Consider the following 22,742-nt stretch of genomic DNA (forward strand, 5'->3'; position numbering starts at 1 on the left):
CGCCTAAGATGGACAGTTTTGACTAAACAGGATCCACCTGGAGCAGGAACCGGCAAGCCACTCCAGTATCCCTGCCAAGAAAACTCCATGGACAAAACCACCAACTGTCTCTCCCCCCAATTACATTGCACACTGCATTTTCAATCCCTTTTGTCTCTACTGCTGCCCATCTTTAGTGTAAGAGCTCCAGGCAGGGAGTGACAGAGTACTCAGTCTTCGGACCAAACTCAATTTAGGAGAACAGCCATAATATTAAAACTTCGCCTGTAGTTGGAGAGGACAATTCCTCTTCCATGTCTTCTGCCCTCTGTTCCCATCAGCTTGGCACACAAAGAAAATTGCCATTTACTCTGTGAACCCAATTATCTACACTGGTGAAGAGAGACATACATTACGTTTTACGTTCTCTGGGCACAGCTCAAGGGTGACTCCGCTCCCAGACGACTCAATGCTGCACCCAATTATAATTTCACACAGAAGCTTAATTTCAGTGCTCCTCCATAGCCTTCACTATCCTGATATCTCAGCAGTCCCATCTTTTAAATTGGTTTGAGTCCATCAGGACCCAGCTCCCTGCAGTGATGTTCCTTTGGGCTACCTGTCCAAACTCTTCCAGGGGGTGAACAATTAAAGATGTTTTTTTAAAAAAACATTCCAGACAAGCATTGATTAGAGTAGCCTCAAGGGGTTCTTCAATGTTCATGAGCTCACTGATCTCTCTCTCTCCCCCCCCCCCCCCAATTCTTGCTTCTTGCAACAACTAGTTAGGCCTTATGCAATGATTGGGCTCCAGTGTGCATTTTATATATTTTCTCTCTCTTTTGGTAATTGTGAGGGGAAATAATTTCAAATGTTGCTTTTGAAATTAGATTTTAAGAACATTAGAATTTGCGTACTGTGCAGGGAAAGTTTAGCGTTTTAAAGCCACTTCAATGACGGAGGTTTATAAAATTATGTGAGGCATGAAAAAAGTGGATAGAGGAAAAAAATCTCTCTCTCTCTCTCTCTCTCTCTCTCTCTCTCTCTCTCATAAAACTAGAACTCATAGACATCGAATGAATCTGAATGTTGAAAGATTCAGAACACATATGCTATAAGAATTTTAAGGTCTCACCACTAAATTAGATGGAATTAGGATGATAAGTAGATCGAGGAAAATATAAACCATTTGGAGAATGATTAGATTATGTTTAAAAGAATGGGACTTAGGAATATAAATAAGATGATAATTTGCTGGTTAAAATTTAAGAAGATGCAAGTGGGAGCGGGAGATGTGAGGGAGTCCAAAGAGGTTTTGAAAATATGTTATGATATATGCTATATTGTTGATTATTTTTGCATTTGTATTCAAAAAATTCTTAATAAACATTTATTAAAAAAAAAAAAAGAATTTTAAGGTCTCAAATATAGAATAAATATTCATAAATGCACACATATCTAAATATATGAACCATGTGTCTGAAATAGTATGGGAGAGCTAATCCTGAAGCCATTTTGACTTTCCTAATGAACTCAAATACTCCTCTGCAGTAAGGGAGGCAAATGGGGAAAGCCTTCCCATTGTCTTTTTGCTTGCAAATCCTGTCTCAAGGGTGTATTTGTGTATGAATAGGGTGAGCCCGTGACCTGGATTCAGGAACTAAAGGATTAACCATCACAAAAGAATGGCCAGGTAATGCAACCAGTGACCATTATCAGGTATCAGGGCAGACAGGATTTCTGCTGTAGATTGCCTCCTTCTGTGATGTGTGTATGATGTTTTGGGAGGTGGTCTTGGGCTACAGGGTGGGCAATTTAAAAAGTCTATATAAGGGCTTGCACACCATTGTTCAAGGTTCTCCTCCCTCCTGCATGTGGGGACCCTGTTGCAACAGTTTGATAAAGATCAGGCTTACTAGCCGCTTTGCTTAATATACTGTGGCTGGATGCTGTTTTCTCCTACTGATCGGGAACCCACAAGGACTCTGTATGGGCTCCGGAATACCCCATAAGGGAAAGGGAGCAGTTTTCACTGGCATACTTTGGGCTGTGTGATGCTAAAATCTGGCACCCCTTGCTTCTCAGGCTCTGTTCTACAGTGCTTTTTTGTCACCCCCTGAGCGCAGCACCCAGTGTGACCACACCAGTCATACCAATGTGTCTTATTGATTTCATTGGCACTGAACATAGACCAGCTGTCAGGGGCTCCAGGTTTGTATGTTTGTGTGTGTATGTGGCTGCCACCTGTGGTCAACCAATGAACTGCAGGTGGCAGTGATGAACTTTCTGGACTGATACTGCCCACCTAGGCTTCCCTTTGGGTTTTCTTTAGCCAGTTCTTCTTCAGCTCTCATGATTCTTTGGTGGTTCTTTCATGTTGAGCCCTGGTTTAATCTACTTTCCTCTCCAGCTCATCAGTTCAGGCTAATGACCTGTTTCATATAGGTCCTGGTTTCTAGCTGCTGTCTCACCCCAGACTCTTGCTCATGACCATCCAAAACCATTGATTGCAAATAATTATTCCCCAGTGGAATTTATAATAACTATCAGTCTCTCTTTCCACCCTCCAAATAAACCATATTATAAATGACACTGTCTGGAATCTAATGAAACCATAGGGCATAAAGATGTTCTCAGATGGGCACATTCCCTCCAGAGGGAACGAACAAGGATCTGCTCTTAAACTCAGTGAAGCTGCAGTATTATAAAGATACTGGGGGAGATGAAATGGTGCCTCTCTTGGTGAAAAACATTGAGCTGATGATCCCCTACAGCTATACTCTATGCCTCATGCCAACTTTTTTTTCCTTTCTGCGTCTCAGAAGAAACAAATCTGAATGAAAGGAAATCTGATTTGTGGGCTGACCTAGCCACAGCATAGCTGAAAGCCTTTAAGGTGTTCCAACACCCTCCATGATCTCTCCTGCAGCAGATCACACAGCTACCACTCTGGAAGGGATATAGCTTCAGGATTTCCTTTGCCCACTCATTTGCTGAAGTTATGTCTGAGTGAAGACAACTCCAATGAAATAGCTTGCACTGAGGGGCCATGGCCCTTGGTAAAACATCAGGTGAGTCTTCTGAACAGAAACAAACTGAAATGATATAAATGATTTAAGGTTGACAGCAACAAATTCAATTCTGCCAGAAGCTCTCACCATTCCTCTTGGAATGATCACCAGGTTCTATAGCGTGTCATCAAAGAGTTCATTTAGCCAATAACTGTCCGAAAACTGCATTGAATAGCACCTCCCAACTGTGTTTATGGAAGAAGATGGAACGCAGGACAGGATATGCATTTAATAAATAATAAGATTAAAAAACCGAGAATAGTCTTTCAAGAGCTGTATCATGGCAAAAGCATTAGTATGCTAATGTTGGAGTATATGTGACTTGTATGCATTGTTGTTTTTTCCAGCTTATCACTGAACTCCAATAAGGTGGCTCAAGGGCAGGAAATAACTGTTAAGGAGTAGGCCCTATGGATGCAGAAGTCCACTGAACTCAAGTGGAAAAGCCAGCCTATTTTTTCACATTTGTTACAAAGTGGTTTGTAATGGATACACAAGTTGGTGAAAGGATGTCAGAACCACATTATTTCCAAGCCTTGGGTAAATGCATCCTTCCATACCAAATCTGGCAACTGCTTTCCTAACTGCATGATGGATTTTAAAGGTAAAGGTAAAGGTACCCCTGCCCGTACGGGCCAGTCTTGACAGACTCTGGGGTTGTGCGCCCATCTCACTTAAGAGGCCAGGGGCTAGCGCTGTCCGGAGACACTTCCGGGTCACGTGGCCAGCGTGACATCGCTGCTCTGGCGAGCCAGAGCCGCACACGGAAACGCCGTTTACCTTCCCGCTGGTAAGCGGTCCCTATTTATCTACTTGCACCCGGAGGTGCTTTCGAACTGCTAGGTTGGCAGGCGCTGGGACCGAGCAGCGGGAGCGCACCCCGCCGCAGGGATTCGAACCGCCGACCTTTCGATCGGCAAGCCCTAGGCGCTGAGGCTTTAACCCACAGCGCCACCTGCGTCCCAGATGATGGATTTTATGTCTGGCTAATTCTGACAAGGAGATTTATTGCCAATCGTTCACCTGACGTTGACCTATTAAGCCAAGATTTTTTCAGCCTTTTAAAACTGGGCTCTTCCTAGTGCCTGTTGCTAGTTCCTACAGTTGAATGTAGAGAGCCTTTTAGTTCTGCTCTGTTCTCTACCGCAGTTAGAAAGTTACAAAGGAAACTCTCCTTCCTTCTCTCAAACAACACATAGGGAAACAAGAGTGGAAAGCAACACTTCGTTGTCTCTTGTGGTGCAGTTACCACCACAAATCCCATGCTGTTCAGCAATGATCTGCTATCTGGGTTCCTTAAGATATCAACAAAGGTCTAAGTTGTTGCTGGGACAGTGGTGGCTGGTGCCCATTGGAAATGGTCGGGGAAAAGGCAAGAAGACAGACAGTGGGTGGTGCCAGAGCCAATGACAGAGTGAACTAATGCAAGTTTTCCATAGAACTCTTCTGGGCAAGAGTTCCATAGAACTCTTCTGGGCAAGACAGAGACAAAGGAAGAGGAAGCAGGCAGGCCCTTGGATCAGTTGCGACTAGGAAGGCAGACAGGTGGGCGTTGGCTGAGATAGGTTTGGCAGTTCTCCATTCACCTTAATGGACTTGTTTCCATTGTGCTGGGAGGAGGCCAACAACTGCTTCTATAGATCATGTCCTTCCCTAGAACTGTATAGGTGTCACCTACTTTTGGAAAATGTCATCAGTAGTGATATCTCACCTTCTCATTCACTTCCAAAATGTTAATCAAACTTATCTAACTGATATTAATATCTTACCAATGGAGTGTGCAAATGAAACAGCACCAACAGAGTTCGTCCTCTCAGGGTTCCAATACCCACCAGAAATGAAGGTCCCATTGTTTCTCTTCTTCTTGCTCATGTTCCTGCTGACCCTGGGTGGAAATTCCCTCATTCTCTGGGTGGTGGCTTCTAACCTCCAGTTGCACAAGCCCATGTACTGGTTCCTCTGCCATCTGGCCATCCTGGACATGGCTTTCTCGTCTGTCGTCATCCCAAAAGTGATTGCAGGATTCATCCCTGGTGGAAAGGTCATCTCCTTTGCAAGTTGTGTCTCTCAGTTATTTTTCTTCCACTTCCTCGGATGTGCAGAAAGTCTCCTTTACACCTTGATGGCTTACGACCGCTTCCTGGCCATTTGTAAGCCTCTCCATTACAGCAACATCATGAATTGGAAAGCCTGCCTTGGCCTCTCCTTGGGGACGGTGATTGGAGGGTGCCTGAACTCAGTTATACAAACAACCCTCACCTACAGCTTGCCATACGGGCAAAGAAATTATATCGAATATATCTTTTGTGACATCCCTGCAATGCTGAAGCTGGCTTGTGCTGATACAGAGTTCAATCAGATGATGGTGTTGATAGATATTGGCAGTGTGGCAATGACTTGCTTCCTCCTTATCTTGACCTCCTATGTCTACATCATCTCAGCTATTTTGAGGATCAGCAGCAGGGAAGGGCGTCAACGGGCCTTCTCAACCTGCACAGCCCATCTTACTGTGGTGGGAATATATTACCTACCTGTGGTTTATCACTACCTGAGGCCAGCTTCTCAGGACTTCATGGATCCTGTGGTTTGTGTGTTCTACACCACAATAACCCCATTTTTGAACCCACTCATATATACACTTAGAAATAAGGAAATGAAGACTGCTGTGGTGAAAAGGTGGGGTGGGATTGCCATGTAAAGAACCCCCCATGTGTGCAATTCTGTTTTCTGTTCCTTTTGACACATCAAGTCCAGTGTTAGAAACTGAGACATGAACACTAGGAGCTAAATGGCACCTTAAACCTAGGTTATGGGTGGAACAACTTCATGTCTAGGCTCGCTTTTTTAATAACAAGGATACAAAGTTGAAAATGAATGAACTGCAGCTAAAATATTATGTTCATTTTTCACATGGTCTAGTCCTTCCCCTGCCCACCCCCCTAATATTCTTAAGAGGGTCCCTTCTCCAGTCTTCAGAGAGTGGCTGGAAGTGGGGAGGCAGAAAAAGGTCCTCCTTTCCTTCCAATCTGCAGTTTAAATCTGAAATCCTAGGCCCTGTACAGTGTCCAGAGCTAAGAAACTGCTTGCACGGATGAAATTCCCTGTCGCAAAATGCGCCTGGAACAATGGGAGTCTCAAACCCTGATCAAGTCAAGTCTGATTGACTTTATCATGTGGGCCTAGGGAGTGATCAATGCTTCACTGGAGGAGGCAGGACTACAGTACCCACCTGTCTTGAAAGAGGCTGTCATCCACCCCCTCCTTAAGAAGACCTCCCTGGACCCGGAGGTGCTAAACAGCTATTGCCAAGTGGCTCATTTTCCCCTTTTGGGTATGGCACTTTAGAGGGTTGTATCAGTCCACCTTCAAGCATGGTTGGAGGAGATTGAATGTCAGCCTAGTCTAAGGCCCAGTTATGGTACTGAAACTGCTCTGGTCATCCTGGTTGATGACATTTGCTAGGAGAGAGATGCAGGGAGTGTGTGACCCTGCTCATTCTTCTTGATCTTTCACAGTTGTTTTGATGCCATTGACAATTGTATCTTTCTGGAACAGCTCACAGAGATGAATGTTGGGGGCATTTTAATTCTTTTGAACTGCTCCTACCTCCAGGACTGTTTCCAGAAAGTAGTTACGAGAGGTCATTTTTCAACACCCTCAGACGTTCCATTTTGTCCCCTATGCTATTGAACACCTACATGCAGCTGCTGGGAGTTGTGATTAGGGGTTTTGGAATGAAGTGCTATCAATACGTAGGTGATACTCACCTCCATCTGAATTTGGAGAGAAAGCTGACTTGCTAGACAGGTGTTTGGAGGCAGTGCTGGGCTGTATTTGGGTCAACAAATTGAAGCCTCTTCTGGGTACCCTGAAAGGAGCCGATTATTAGCTTGGGAATGTTCCAAGATCCAACATTGACATTTGGAGCTCAGGTAGTCTTGGTGACCAAGAGTGCCTCTTTCCAGTTATGGCTGTTACATCAGCTACAGCCCAATTTGGACAGAGATGACTTAGCTATAGTACTCCATACTCTGGTAACTTCCAGGTTGGATTACTATCTGGAGCTGCCCTTGAAGATGACTCATAATTGGTCCAAAATGCAGCTGCCATTGGCTGGGGTTACCTTTAGAACTCATACATCCCCTGTTCTAAAACAGCTTCATTGGCTGTCAGTATGTTTATGGATGCCCATGTTAGTGTTTAACAACCTAAATGACTTAGGCTCTAAATATGGGACATGCTGACTTTATCTCCACATACCCTACTGTATGTGAAGATCAACAGAGGGGGCCTGAGGCGATCACACAGGGTCCCTGGACGTTTGACGGTCTATTGATCCCTGTGCCACCACTGTGCTCACTTCCCCGCTGCCACCAACCCGTTACTTTCGGGTACACACTGAGTCCAGACAGTTATTAAAATTGAACCAAATAAACAAGTTTATTTTATAAGCGTTAACAAGTTTATGGTTTCTCAGATAAAATTCTTGTCAGTTTCTTAACTTTAGTTTCTTTACCGGCCTATACCTTCCTAATACCTTCTGACTGATTATCTCAACTGTTTGAATGACTCTTCTTAACAGATTCTCTCACTCTCTCACATCAGACTAGCCCAACCCACAGACTTATCCTCTCTCCCCTTCTCTAACTCCGGACTGACTTCTCAACAACTCTAACTCTAACTCTAACTCCTCCCCTTGGGTTCCGATTGGTTAGTCATTTTACACTTAGTTAACCCTTTCCATATGAACCCAGTATGATGTCACACACCTAGGAGGGCAAACGCCACAGGGCCCTCTTGGAAGTTCCACCTCCCTGAGAAGTTTGGGTGGTGGTGGCCCAGGAGAGGGCATCCTTTGTGACAGCCCCTAAGTTGTGGGATTCCATCCCAACAGAGGTGCATCTGGCTTCTTCATTATGCAGCTGGTAGCAAATGCTAAAGACATATCTCTTTACCTTGGTTTTCACATAATGCACAGACTGGTGAAAATAACATTCAAAATGCATCATATTAGGGGTGATATGCTTTGTAGAGAGGTGTAAATTGAGGAAAACTGAATGCACAACGTTACAATAAATCCACATTAAGATGCTGGTGAATTTTCTGCTGTTTTTATTTATTTAAAAATAATAATTGGAAACTGATGTGGGAACATGGAACTCATATTTGGAAAAATAAAATCTGAGATTGATGTCCTGGGTATGCAGTCAAAATGGTCTCCAGCCTCTTCAGCAGCCTCCGCTTTTGTAGCTGGAGTCTATCAGAGTCCTGCCCTCCCAGGCTCTGCCCACCATTTGACCTGACTCCATCCACCATTAGCAGCAGTCCCCAGTCCAAAGGTACAATGGTGCTGAATGAGGGACGAACACTCTTTTTATCCCCAAGGAGCAGACCTGAGGGAAGTCCTCATGAAGACTCAGCTCCACCCCTGGGTGTGCCTGCCCCTAAGCCATTGGCCAATCCAAATTATCCAACTGCTGGGAGAGGCTGCTGCATCTCTCATCAGCTGGGAAAATGTGGCTGTAGCAAAGGCCACAGAGATGGGGCAGGGCCATGCCGCAATGCTATGCCATCATGGAAAGTAGGTGGAACTGTCCAATTGCCGTGAGTCAGTGGTGCCTCACTGGTGAAAATAAAATAAAAGCCCTAGCTCTCCTGACAGTCCTCCATGGTGGCAGGATCACCTGCCCGTTTATTTCACTTAGTGATTAGAGAAAGAACATATAACATATCTCTATGTGATTGAGAATTATTTCAGCCTGAATGTCTCGTCATAAATGTTTGAGCCAAAATCTATGTCAACACATGCTGAGACCATGATCCACAGGAAAACAGGGAGCTGCCATATACTGTGTCAGACCATTGGCCCATCTGATTTTTGGAAGACATCTGAATGCAGCCCTGTTTAGAGAGGCTTTTAATGTTTGATGTATTACAGTATTTTAATCTTTTTTTTGGAAGCCGCCCAGAGTGGCTGGGGGGGGGGGCCCAGCCAGATGGGCGCGGTATAAATAAATTATTATTATTATTATTATTATTATTATTATTATTATTAGGAGCATGACATGTCCCCCACCAGAGGTACTACCACTCCCCTAACACTGCTGTTTATTGTATAGGAAAGCACAACTTCAGTATGCCTTCAAATGCAAAGTGAATAAAAATTCTTCCCCATCTGTACTCTGTAGTAAATGAGTTTAGATCTGCAGCCTCAGACAGTTATGTTGCAGTCTGGAAGGCAGCCATGGATAAGCAGCAGTCGCCTGGAGAAGGACTGTATAAATTGAGCTTTAAATGCATGCATGGAAACAGATGAGCGGTGCAAACAAATGAGAATTTGTGGTTACAGATTGTTATTCTTCATCTTGCAGGCACCAGGTTGCAAATGACAGGAAAAAAGACAGTAGAGCTCAGGTGAGTATCCCATGCTCAAGAAATGCTTGCGAACAGTGGAGATGTTCTTAACCGTTGGAATGCAAGAGTAGGTTTTAGAAAAGCTCGTTTATTTTCTCTGATTTTCAATAAAACTAATTGCAATAACAAGAACTCAGTTAGTTAAGTGAGCACTGTGTTTTCTACTGCACAATTTCTTCACGCCAACTTTCATCTCATTGTTCCTCAGAGTGTATATGAGAGGGTTTAAGAGAGGGGTCAATGCTGTGTAGAACACAGCAACAATACCATCAAGGGAGTCCTGAGATGGTGGACGCAGGTAGTTGTAAACCACAGGGACATAATAGATAACCACCAAGGTGATATGGGCTGTACAGGTGGAGAAGGCACGTTGTCTCCCTGTGGCAGTGGGAATCCTCAGGATGGCAGAAATGATATACACGTAGGATGTCAGGATCAGGAGGGAGCAGGTAACAGCCACTACTTCAACGTCAACCGAAATCACCATCTCATTGATGGATGTGTCAGTACAGGCCAGCTTCAGAACAGCTGGGATGTCACAGAAGATGTAGTTCACCTGACTTCCTCGTCCATATGGCAAACGGAAGGTGAGGTAGGTCTCTACCACAGAGTGCAGGCAGCCTCCAAACCAAGCGCCAACAGAAAGACAGGTGCCCAGACGATGGTTCATGATGGTGCCGTAGTGGAGTGGCTTGCAGATGGCCAGGAAGCGATCAAAAGCCATCACAGTGTACAGCAAGCACTCTGAACAGCCCAGAGTGTGGAAGAAGAAGAGCTGGGTTGCACATTCTGTAAAGGAAATGTCCCCATTGCCCTTGAGCATCCAGGAAATCATCTTGGGCACCACCACTGAGCAGATCATCATATCTATGATGGACAGATGGCAGAGGAACCAGTACATAGGCTTGTGCAAACTAGGTTCCAGTGCAACCACCAAGAGGATCAAGCCGTTTCCAAAAAGAGACAATATATACATGAGGAAGAAGAAGGTGAGCAACAGGATCTTCAGCTCTTTGGGATATGTAAACCCCATAAGTTCAAAATGTTCAAGCACTGATGTTACATTTCCACACTCCATTCAGGCAATACTTATTATTCTGAAACCTTTGCCAATCTACTGCCAATCACCCAGAGAGCTAACTTAGAATCATAGAATCATAGAATCATAGAGTTGGAAGAGACCACAAGGGCCATCAAGTCCAACCCCCTGCCAAGCAGGAAACTTCTGCCTGCTTCTGCTTCAGACACCACTATCCTAGCTCCCTATAAAACCCTTTCCCCCCACTCCAGTAGTCCTTGAACAGAAACTGAAAGAACCAAAATGCTCAGAAAGACATTATGATTTCAGACACACAGGGATGTACTCAATTAAGTTCTACTCATACTATACCTCTTGAAACCCATTTACATTATTTTCAGTATATCTGCTTTGAACATGACTAACATTGGATAAAACCTCTGGTATATAGGGAGGAGACAGCTATATAGCAGACTCCCAACACATTTTTTTCATTTTGTCCTTGAGAGCAAAATTAGCAGAAACATCCTGATTTTTTGAAACATAGGCATTGAACGGGCTGTTGTTATCTGGAATGCTGCTGTGATGGTAGTTTACCTATCACTGTTCATTACATCATTTTATCCCCCTTCCTCTGGAGCAGCAAATGATGGCTGATATATTGAACAGAGCAGAGGATCTTCAGGAGAAGTGCTGGCTTTTTACTCTTCTTACTCCTACAAATGAAACAACTCAGTCTATCCAGATCTCACCTAACATATAGAAAAACAGATATGTGGGTTTCAGTGGAGTGGAAAGAAGGTCAGTTAGCTGAAGATCTTTGGTGATAACCATCTAGAAAGCTTGTAACAAAATACAACCTGTAATATTTTATCAGTCATTAGTACCCAGTTGGCATACAAGATATCCCATCCTACTCATCCCCCTCCTCCTTAAAATAAAGGTTTCTTCAAATTCCCTTCATCAGCTTTTGGGTAAGAGATAGCTTTGTTGGCAATGAGTTATCAAAAATATTGGGCATATTCTTCTGATATAGTGTTCTGGGCTCAAAGCAAACACCCACCTGAAATAAGTGGCAAGAGGAGCTTAGGCAATTGGCTTCCTCTTGAACACCTTCCCTCTGGTACTCATATTTATCTCCTACCTGCATTGCTTTCTTTTCCTTATCCCCACACTGTCGTCTCATTTTGCATGTTGTGGGACATAAGCTTGTGAGGCATGGCATGATCTTGAGTTAATGATGATAGGAGCTGAAACCCCAGAAGTCCTTATTAAAGTTTTACTTCCTTTGGGGGAACGTCAAGGAACCATTCCATGATGCAACCCTTTGAATATTTATGCACATCACAATTATATTCATTTGAACACTTCTTGGGAGAGAAGGTTGTTTTTCCATCCATATTTGACTTTCCACATTATTGCTCAGCAGAAAGTGGAAATAACAAGGCGGCCATCTGAACACTCCACTGTAGCTCCAGCTGCCATGGCAAGTGCTGCCAAGAGCAGTAGAGAACTACATCATTCAACCCACAGTAAACATTGTCAACTTCAGTAGCAAAATACATAGTTCAGTCCACAGTACTGTTCCATTCCCATTTATTTTCCAACCTTGTTGACCAAAGCAGAGATGATTAGGGCATAAAATGAACCCCTTCCCTCAGCAGTGATTGAATTAATCAAAATTAAATAACATAACTAAGTACCAGTTTATGATATTGGAGTTTGACACAGTCAAAGACAGGGATGGCTTCAAATCTGAAGGATCCTCAGGCAACCATCTCTGCTGTTCTTCCCTCTATTGCTGGGCCTTTCTTCTCTCCCCCTTCTCCCTTCCACTGCTGTGCCCTCTTTGAATTGGCTCACAGTCGGCCCTAGTATAGCATTGCATTGTCATTATACTGGGCATATATATTGTGACACACCACCCTAATCTCCATGAGCAGTGCGAGATTCCAGTGGTTCCTGGTGCGCTTGACCTAGAATCTGTGTTTCCGATTGGACAATGAGGCACAGTGGAGACTGTAGTGTCTTTGTGATATTTGGTTTATTTACACATATAAACAACCTGAGTCTAGATGGAGAGAGTGTGGAGCATTCACATTGTAAGAGGGTTTCTTGCTTCTCCCATTGGTCTCAGAACCGAGAAACCAGCCCTGCTCTCAGTCTCTTTGTTTCAGCCTGTCTCAGTCAGCCCGCAGGGTGCTCTTTGCCTCCTTCCTCTTCCTTGTCTCCACTAAAAGACTGTAAGGGATTTCCTCTCCCACCCACATCAGGCAGACTGAAATCCTAAACGCTTTTTTGGTCTCTGCCCACTAGCACACAGCTGGAGGAGGGACCCCACTCCTCTTTGTTGACTGGCACTTAATGTCTTTACTCACTAGGGGCCGTTGGCCTTGCTTGTTTTGCTCACCTACCCTCCAAACCTTTTGCCATCCCGCTTCCCCCCATCTCACCAACCCCTTGCTTGTCCCTTTACAGCTGACTGAACCTCCTCCCTCTACAACTCACCCACCCCATCACCTATCTCAGGGGTCTGCAACCCGTGGCTCTGGAGCCGCATGTGGCTCTTTTACACCTTTGCCGTGGCTCCGGGGCGGATACTAGCGAGGGGAGGAGGCGCATTGTGCGCCCTGACACTCCCCACTGTGGCGAGCGCTGTACTGGCTGTGACGTCGCATGGGGGCGGTGCGTGCATTAGTCATGCATCGTCCCGACGTCACCTACCCGCCCGCCCGCCCGCCCGCTACATTGTAAGGGGCATGTACGCTGGTCACTGTTTTGAAGGGGAGTGAAGAACACACACACACAAAAAGGTAACTTGTTAATTTAACGTTTATTTCTATGAGGAGGAGTAATTCTGAGGGGTCAAACAAATAATAAAAAAGTGACAAAAAAGTTATTTTTATAATGACGAGTTTTGCGGCTCCCAGTTTTTTTTTCTCCGGAAACGGGTCCAAGTGGCTCTTTTTGTCTTAAAGGTTGCAGACCCCTGACCTATCTCCTCCCAGCTTACCCCCTAACAGCTCCCCTAACAGCTTGCCACAACACCCACTCTTTAAAAAAAAAAGAAATAGGAAGGGGCTTCATGGAATGTTTTTTTGAAGCAGCTCCTCCCTCCATTAGATGTTGCTGCAGCCATGTTTAATATAATTGGGAGAGGCACTGCACAGAGTGACTCGTGAAACGCTTCTCCCCTCTATTAATCCTTGCTGTAGCCATGTTTCACAGTGGGGAGGGGTACTTAGCCCCTACTTTCCTCCATTAAATGGGTCACCTGGGTGGCTGCCACCCTGTTGTTATTTGGTTGGAATAGGTACCTATATGCAGCCACATAAACTAAAATGTGATGATAGCTTTGCATTTTTCTCTATATAGGAACAAATCTCTCTCTCTCTCTCTCTCTCTCTCTCTCACACACACACACACACACACACGCACGCACGCACGCACACACACACACTGATTTACCACTTAAAATAAAATTTGGTTAGTAATATTTTGTATTGTATTTGATTTTTATTCTGTATACTGTTTTGAGGTGGTTGTCGTCGTCTTTGAGTTCTGTTTGGTGCCCCGTTTTTATTTATTTTCTATACACTTTGTATATTTATTTAAGATTCCTTTATGCTGAATTTGATTTTAATATTGCATATTAATTTGAGGTTTTATTTGTATTGTGTTTGATATGCATTTTGTACAAGGTTTTGATATTCTATTGTATGATATTTGGCCATACTTTGGACTGAAATTGCACTTGCTTTGTATTTTCTCTCATCTCTTTATGAGTTAGATATTACCCAAATAAGTAAATATAAATATACATTTACATACATCTGTTAAAGCGACTCTCCAGACTGGGCCCGGTCAATCAAACATTTCAACCCAATTAGTTTCAACATGATAGAGTTAAACATATTCCACTGAAATCTGTGGGACATGGATGCCACTGTGGTTGGATGCAGGAGTGTTATATTGGAATGATTGACACAAACATTTCAACATGGCAACACTCTAGGGCAATTCATTTGAGGAGACTAAAATGAAGACAAGTGCCATTAAAATGAAGCATTCAATCATGAAATATGCTGGGGAAGAAATAGATGCTGTGATTCCTTTCACTTCAAGGGCAGAAGATACTTAGGAAGGAGCACCCTGTATCTTGTACAATTGAATCCTCCACTTACCAGCTGAGAAACAACATCAGCCTCTCCAGCTGTGATTCCCTAGTGACTTGCTTTCAAAGGCATTCTGCCTGTGATACTGGAGGAAATGAAACCATCATGACTAGTAGCCATGAACAACCTTAAACTCTATGATGGTGTCTATCACTACATTTTCTGTTGTGGTGGTTTTGAGTTGTTGTCTCAAAAGACAATTGAGTGGGAATTGTAGTCCAACAACTTATGGAGAATGCCCCATTGGTTACCCCTGCTTCACAGTTAGTATTTGAAAATAACCAGGTCCCAGTGGTTTACTCCACTGTAGCAGGTTTCCATTAGTTCCACGGCATCTATGCTCTTAATGACAACCAGGCACTCCAGCTGACACATTTTGGCTCAAAAGCTTTTAACATTAACTTATAAAGACCAACATATTCTCTCTCTCTCTCTCTCTCTCTCTCTCTCTCTCTCTCTCTCTCTCTCAATGGCTCTGACATGTATGTTTCCCCTTCAAATTTCATTGGTCTCTTTCAATAGCTGTTGTTGTTAACAACCACAACAACAACAAAATTAAATTTATATACTGCCCATCATCCATAGATCTCAGGGCTATTATGTGCTATTGCACTTTGATTGCTTAGTTCTATCCAGCCACCTTTGGACCAGTCAGAAATATTTTCATCCTACTCACTTAGGGATGATTCATCCTGAACCAGAAGTTGCTTAGATCCTATTAGATTTCCCTTAGTTCCATCTTCTCACAATACAAAAAGCCAACAGGTGAATAGTTTAGACAAAGAATATTTTTAGGTTTGAGATTTCTATTTACAACAGGTAAAAGGAGAGAGTAGAGATCAGGGAAATGTTTCATGTTCAGATTATTTGTTGTCTCTAGCTATTCCTAAAATACCCATATCTACTTAACAGTTGGACTGCAAGGATTTCTCAATATATAATGTTTTCAAGAAGATAATCTCACATGGTTAAGGGAGTGCTGTGGTTTCCTACTGCACAATTTCTTCACACCAACTTTCATCTCATTGTTCCTCAGAGTGTATATGAGAGGGTTTAAGAATGGTGTCACCGCTGTGTAGAACACAGCAATGGTCCCATCAAGGGAGTCCTGAGATGGTGGACGCAGGTAGTTGTAAACCACAGGGACATAGAATATCACCACCAAAGTGATATGGGCTGTGCAGGTGGAGAAGGCACGGTGTCTCCCTGTAGCAGTGGGAATCCTCAGGATGGCACAAATGATATACATGTAGGATGTGAGGATCAGGAGGAAGGAAACCAAAGACACAATCCCAATGTCAACAAAAGTCACCAGCTCATGGAAGGATGTGTCTCCACAGGCCAGCTTCAGCACAGCTGGGATGTCACAGAAGATGTAGTTCACCTGGTTCCCCCGTCCATATGGCAAATGGAAGGTGAGGTAGGTATGTACCATAGAGTGCAGGCAGCCTCCAAACCAGATGCCAATAGAGAAGTTGAAGCAAATCTGATGGTTCATGATGGTGCCATAGTGGAGTGGTTTGCAGATGGCCAGGAAGCGATCAAAGGCCATCACGGTGTACAAGAAGCATTCTGTGCAGCCCAGGAAGTGAAAGAGGAAGAGCTGGGACACACAACCTGTGACAGAGATGACCCCATTGCCCTCTATCAGCCAAAAAATCATCTTGGGCACCACCACTGAGCAGATCATCATATCCAACACAGACAGATGGCAGAGGAACCAATACATAGGCTTGTGCAAATGAGGTTCCAGGGCTACCACTAGAAGGATCAAGCCATTTCCAGAAAGAGATAATATATACATGAGGGAAAAGAAGGTGAGCAATGGGAACTTTAGCTCTTTGGGATATATGAATCCCACAAGTTCAAAATGTTCAAACACTGATGTTACATTTCCACACTCCATTTAGGCAGCACTCATCTTAGCAGAACAGAACGGATGGTGATAATGGTCACAAATTGAAGGAAAACCAAAGTCAGCATCTCTTGGTGGGATGTGTCAGCTCAGGCTAGTTTTCACCTACATCTTCCATCAGTGGGTGGATGCAAATTTCAGTTATGTCTAACAACTCCTTTAATGTGCCAGTCTTTTATTGCCACATGATATAAATGGCAAGAGAGTCCTAATATGCTCTTGTATTATGCATCTACCCCTCTTGTTCTGATCACCCATCTTTATAATCTTCTTTTTGTTCCCTCTCTGCTCTCTTCTTATTTTGTGTCTCTTAGGTTACCAAGCCCTGGCCATTGGGGTGCTCTTGAGTTAATAACAGCTGAAACTCCAGAGGGCCTCATTAAAATGTTGATTCATTTGTGGGAACCATGGGAATCATTCCATAATGGAACCTTGTGTTTAGTTATGTGACTTACTAGGCAGCATAAGTGGTGATGGTGGATACATTATGTGGTTGGTATATGTAAGGTGTGATGGGGCATGTGTGTGTTTGTGTGTGTGTGAAACCACTCTTTATCCCCCTTCCCACTATGTCCCCTAATCCTAAGTTCCTGAGTTCAATGACTTGACCTAGCACCTGATGTTCAGCAAGCAGAAGAACTGTCCCATTGATCAGGCAAATGCACATGGCCAGGATTTTGATATTTATGCTAGATGTGGCCAATCCAGGCAGTACATTACTCAAATATATTTCACCAGAAGCCTGAGAACAAGCTGTGTTAATTATGAACCCCCAAATTTGGAATTTCCTCCAAACCTCTCAAAGAACAGAGTAAATGATACATCAAACTCAGGTACCTTATTAACAGTGCTTGAAATCCAACCTTGTTCAATTTACTCCTAAAGGTAAAGGTAAAGGTACCCCTGCCCTTACGGGCCAGTCTTGACAGACTCTGGGGTTGTGCGCCCATCTCACTTAAGAGGCCAGGGGCCAGCGCTGTCCGGAGACACTTCCGGGTCACGGGGCCAGCGTGACATCGCTGCTCTGGTGAGCCAGAGCCACACACGGAAACGCCGTTTACCTTCCCGCTGGTAAGTGATCCCTATTTATCTACTTGCACCCGGAGGTGCTTTCGAACTGCTAGGTTGGCAGGCGCTGGGACCGAGCAGCGGGAGCGCACCCCGCCGCAGGGATTCGAACCGCCGACCTTTCGATCGGCAAGCCCTAGGCGTTGAGGCTTTAACCCACAGCGCCACCTGCGTCCCTACCAATTTACTCCTAATCTGGGCCAAAGTTTTGCAATTGTTTTGCAGAATTTGCAGTGCAAACTTCATGTTTTGCAGAGCTCCCAAAACTGAATAGCTGCAAAATGCTGTAAAACTTTGGCCCAATTTTGGAGTAAATCAGACAAAGTTGGATTTTGAGGTGTTAGCCACATGTTCTTATGTTCATGTTTTATCTACCCCATTTCCAGTCAATGCTTTATTTTAACCCTTTATATCTTTTTCAAAACAAAATAAAAGAAAAAAAAAATTCCTTCCAGTAGCACCTTAAAGACCAACTAAGTTAGTTCTAGGTATGAGCTTTCGTGTGCATGCACACTTCTTCAGATACCACTTCTTTTTCAAAACAGTTTATTAGAGAAAATTAGTATATGAAAACATTACATAGTGCACTTCAGCAATACACTATGAATATAACATTGGCATCAATGCAAATATGTCTAATCCTGCGAACTATGATTTATGATGAATGAATCTTTATTTTTTTACTGAAGAAGTGTGACTCAAAATATTTACTAAAAATATCAATTTATTTTTTATTTGTTAGTATTAATGTAACAGAAAAGCAAAATCTTTTAAAATAAAATAAAATAAAATAAAATAAAATAAAATAAAATAAAATAAAATAAAATAAAATAAAATAAAATAAAATAAAATAGTTTTTCAACCCAAGAATGTGGATAGTCATCAGGGAGATGCTTATACAATAAAGTTAAGTAAAATTATACACATGTATATTAAACTAAAACATATTTCAGGAGACCAAACTTCTTTCTTAGGGGCAGGTAAGGAATTGTGTAGAAAAGCAAAAGTTATTTCAACTACAAAACACCCTAGAACATGGCAGACATCCTGAGAAATTCAGAAGGGAATGCAAGGGGGCTTCTTCAAAGTACAGCCACATAGTTTTTTTAATATATCATTTAATTATTTTTGCTTTTCAATCCTACCTTTCAACCAAGGAGTTCAAGGTGAAGTACATTCTCTTCTTCTCCCCCTTTTATCCTCTCAACAACCCTGTGAGGTTGCTTAGGCTGAGAGATGGTGACTGAGCCAAGGTCACCCAGTGAGCTTCATAGCTGACTGGGAACTTGAACCTGGTTTCCCAAGTGTTAGTCCAACACCCTAACCAATACATGACCCCACACCTTAAACTGAGCATAGACAACACTGGCAGTCACCCCAGGTCCCACAGAACTGGTTGGCTAAGTTCCAGCCTATTCCATCATTGTTTCAGCTCCCGCACCCAATTCATCACATGGTGAAGCTAATCCGACTTGAATGGACATTCTAAAAAGCAGCTAAAAAGCTGTGTGAAGATGGGTGCTGTTTACTCTGCATTCCCACTCCACTTTTTCACCAGAGCGGTCTTCATCTCCTTGTTCCTAAGTGTGTAGATGTGCGAGTTCAAAAATGGGTTTATTGTGGTGTAGAACACGCACACCACAGCATCCATGGAGACCTGAGAAGCTGGCCTCAGGTAGTGATAAACCACAGGTAGGTAATAAACACCCACCACAATGAGATGGGCTGTGCAGGTTGAGAAGGCCCGGCGACGCCCTTCCCTGCTGCTGATCCTCAGAATAGCTGAGATGATGTAGACATAGGAGGTCAAGATAAGGAGGAAGCAGGTCATTGCTACAATGCCAATGTCAATCAACATCACCATCTGATTGAGCTCTGTGTCAGCACAAGTCAGCTTCAACACTGCAGGGATGTCACAGAAGATGTAGTCAACGTAGTTTCTCCACCCATATGGCAAATGGAAGGTGAGGGTTGTCTCCATGATTGCGTTCAGGCAGCCTCCAATCACCGTCCTCAAGGAGAGGCCAAGGCAGGCTTTCCAATTCATGATGTTGGTGTAATGGAGGGGCTTACAAATGGCCAAGAAGCGATCATAAGCCATCAAGGTGTAAAGGAGACTTTCTGCACATCCAAGGAAGTGGAAGAAAAATAACTGAGAGACGCAACTTGTGAAGGAGATGACTTTTCCACCAGGGATGAATCCTGCAATCACTTTGGGAATGACGACAGAGCAGAAAGCCATGTCCAGGATGGCCAGATGGCAGAAGAACCAGTACATGGGCTTGTGCAACTGGAGGTCAGAAGCCACCATCCAGAGAATGAGGGAATTTCAATGGGCACAAGATGTTGGACATAACATTATGATGGCGGACTGGGAACAGTTATGGACCACAGGTATGAAGTTTATGGCATGTAATGCCCTAAGAGAGAATTTAATGAAAATGATTTATAGGTGGTACATAACGCCAGTCAAGCTTGCAAAAATTTACCACTTGCCCGAAAATAAATGTTGGAAATGTAATGAGACTGAAGGTACATTCTTTCACCTTTGGTGGACATGCCCAAGGATTAAGACATTCTGGGAGATGATTTATAATGAAATGAAAAAGGTATTTAAATATACCTTCCTGAAGAAACCAGAGGCCTTTCTTCTGGGCATGGTTGGTCAATTGGTGCCAAAGAAGGACAGAACTTTCTTTATGTATGCGACAACAGCAGCAAGAATACTCATCGAGAGGTATTGGAAGACACAAGATTTACCTACCCGGGAAGAATGGCAGATGAAGTTGATGGACTATATGGAACTGGCGGAAATGACTGGTAGAATCCGAGACCAGGGAGAAGAGTCGGTGGAAGAAGATTGGAAAAAATTTAAAGATTATTTACAGAAATATTGTAAAATTAATGAACTTTAGAAAAAAGGTGGAATGAAGCTATATGGCTTTGGGAGAAATGTTAGAAGGAACTAGGTACAGATAGATTGTTAATGCATTAAAGGGAAAAAAACTAGGTTAGAATATGTTAAGATTAATTATAGGACAGAAAATAGATGAAGATGGAAAGGACTTGCTGAAATAGTTAATTGAAGTGGAATACAAAAAGGGAGGCGTGAGGAAGTCAATGAAACAAGTGAATGAAAGTTAAGATTGAAAATATTGGAAGTGTTTTTCAATTGCTTTTGTTTTGTTTTGTTAACTCAATGTTTTATGTAGTGTTTTTGTTTTTGTTTTTGTATTTTATTATATTGTTATGTCTAATTTTTCTTTTTTCTTTTTGTAATTTCTAAACTCTTAATAAATATATATTTTTTTTTTTTAAAAAAGAGAATGAGAGAATTTCCAGACAGGGTCAGCAGGAACATGAGCAAGAAGAAGAGAAACAAAGGGACCTTCAACTCTTGTGGGTATGGAAGCCCGGAGAGGACGAACTCTGTTGGTGCTGTTTCATTTGCACACTCCATTGGTAAGAGAGGCAGATTTAGGGGAGTGTGACTGCTTTGGTTTCACGGGACACGGAGCTTCAAGGGTGCTGTAGGGGATGTTGCAACTATGCTTTGGAATGGAGTGTGAGAAATGGGGGGGGCGCTCTGAATTTTGGGGTTGCACAGGGCGCTGCTGAAATTTGAGGCCACAAGGTCTGCCGCTGTTCATAAGATACTTTGCAGTAGGTGGGGTCATAAACTGGGGGAAATAACAGTGCACAATATTCAGAAATAATCCCAAACTACATTAATATCAGGATTTCATGCGCATGATATTTTTGCCACGATCTCATTTTCCAAAGACTATTTTGAGCTTATTTTATTTTATTGCTTATTAAATCCTTAACGTCGTCCAGAAATGCATTTGGGAGCTATTCAATCCAGTTTCCTGATAGGCGTTGGCCAAATGACCTCTTCGATGAGATTATAGGTGTGCTATAAAATCATTGGTAAAATTACCTGAGGAATGGCTAGAATGTCTGATGAATCATAGGATAATTTGATCACTTAACAAGACATCATTAGCCAAAGCTTGCTGAAGCTTAGTTGTTATTATATCATGGCAGTTAGTTTCTGTTCAGGAGACTCATGGATATTTTACCAAGCTATTTGCCTCAGACGTACTTTCAGTCAAATGTCAGCTAGTTGAGTGTGCAGAGGAGATTCTGAAACTAACTTTCCTCTTCAGAGTAGTAACTGTGTGATCTTCTGCAGGAGATTATACAGAGGGTGTTGGAACACCTTAACTGCTTTCAGTTGTGTTGTGGCCAGGCAAGTCCTGAGCCCACAAATTATATTTTCTTTTATTCATATTTGTTTCTTCTGAGATGCAGAAAGAAAGAAAAACCAGTCTGGGGAATACAGGTTGGCTACAGGATAGCTGTAGAAGATAATCAACTGAATGTTTTCCACCATGACAGACACCATTTCGTCTCCCCGCTGTGTCTTTATAATGTTGCAGCTTCTCTGAATTTCATGCTACCTCCTTACTTGTTCTCTCAGGATATGTGCACATCTGGGGAACATGTTTATGCCCTGTGGTTTCACCAGAGTCCAGTGTGTATTATTAAAACTATTGTTTATTTGAAAGTTAAAAAATTATTGTTGCTTGGAACTCTACTGGGGAACAATCATTTGCAAACAATTGTTTTGGCATAGAGGCTTGGTTATGGGCAAAAGTCTGGGGTGAGACAGCAGCGAGAAACCAGGAGCTATGAGACAGGTAATTGGCTAGAACTTGTGGACTGGATAGGGCTGAAGGAGAAACCAGGGATCATGAAAGAATGACCAAGAATACAGAAACACACCAGAGCTGAAGAAGAACTGGTTAAAGAAGATCAAATGGGATGCCTGGGTGGGCAGTATCGGTCCAGAAAGTTCTTCACTGCCCCCTGCATTTCACTGGATGACCACATGGGGCACACACAAAACCAGCAACCATAGGTAGGTACCACCTGCACACTTACTACATAAATTGGACTTTGAATCCATGTGCACAGATAGAGGAAGAGATGTGTGGTATAACCAAAGGAGACTTTGTGTTCATGGGTGGTTATTTCCTATCATGTGCACAACACATTGTAAATGGCATAAAGGGTTACAATAGAGCGAGGTGGGTATT

The 22,742-nt window shown here is 43.1% G+C and overlaps 4 protein-coding genes across 4 annotated transcripts; 1 reads left to right on the plus strand and 3 right to left on the minus strand.

Moving 5' to 3' along the window:
• Positions 1-4,821: 4,821 nt before the first annotated feature.
• Positions 4,822-5,748, plus strand: LOC307200500 (olfactory receptor 10G6-like; the record flags this gene model as incomplete). Its single annotated transcript, XM_079949038.1, has 1 exon — positions 4,822-5,748. The coding sequence occupies one exon, from the start codon at positions 4,822-4,824 to the stop codon at positions 5,746-5,748; it is 927 nt and encodes a 308-aa protein (XP_079805164.1).
• Positions 5,749-9,597: 3,849 nt separating this feature from the next.
• LOC307200502 (olfactory receptor 10G6-like) lies at positions 9,598-10,542 on the minus strand (the record flags this gene model as incomplete). Its single annotated transcript, XM_079949041.1, has 1 exon — positions 9,598-10,542. The coding sequence occupies one exon, from the start codon at positions 10,540-10,542 to the stop codon at positions 9,598-9,600; it is 945 nt and encodes a 314-aa protein (XP_079805167.1).
• Positions 10,543-15,603: 5,061 nt separating this feature from the next.
• Positions 15,604-16,563, minus strand: LOC307200503 (olfactory receptor 10G6-like; the record flags this gene model as incomplete). The annotated part of the gene is made up of 1 exon (XM_079949042.1): positions 15,604-16,563. The coding sequence occupies one exon, from the start codon at positions 16,561-16,563 to the stop codon at positions 15,604-15,606; it is 960 nt and encodes a 319-aa protein (XP_079805168.1).
• A 2,602-nt stretch (positions 16,564-19,165) lies between these two features.
• On the minus strand, positions 19,166-21,100 carry LOC307200504 (olfactory receptor 10G6-like; the record flags this gene model as incomplete). The annotated part of the gene is made up of 2 exons (XM_079949043.1): positions 19,166-19,960; positions 20,969-21,100. 2 exons carry the CDS (start codon positions 21,098-21,100, stop codon positions 19,166-19,168), a joined length of 927 nt encoding a protein of 308 aa, XP_079805169.1.
• Between the last annotated feature and the right edge of the window lie 1,642 nt (positions 21,101-22,742).

This window comes from Podarcis cretensis (assembly GCF_951804945.1).
Source record: "Podarcis cretensis genome assembly, chromosome: 13".
NCBI classification, from domain to species: Eukaryota; Metazoa; Chordata; class Lepidosauria; order Squamata; family Lacertidae; genus Podarcis; species Podarcis cretensis.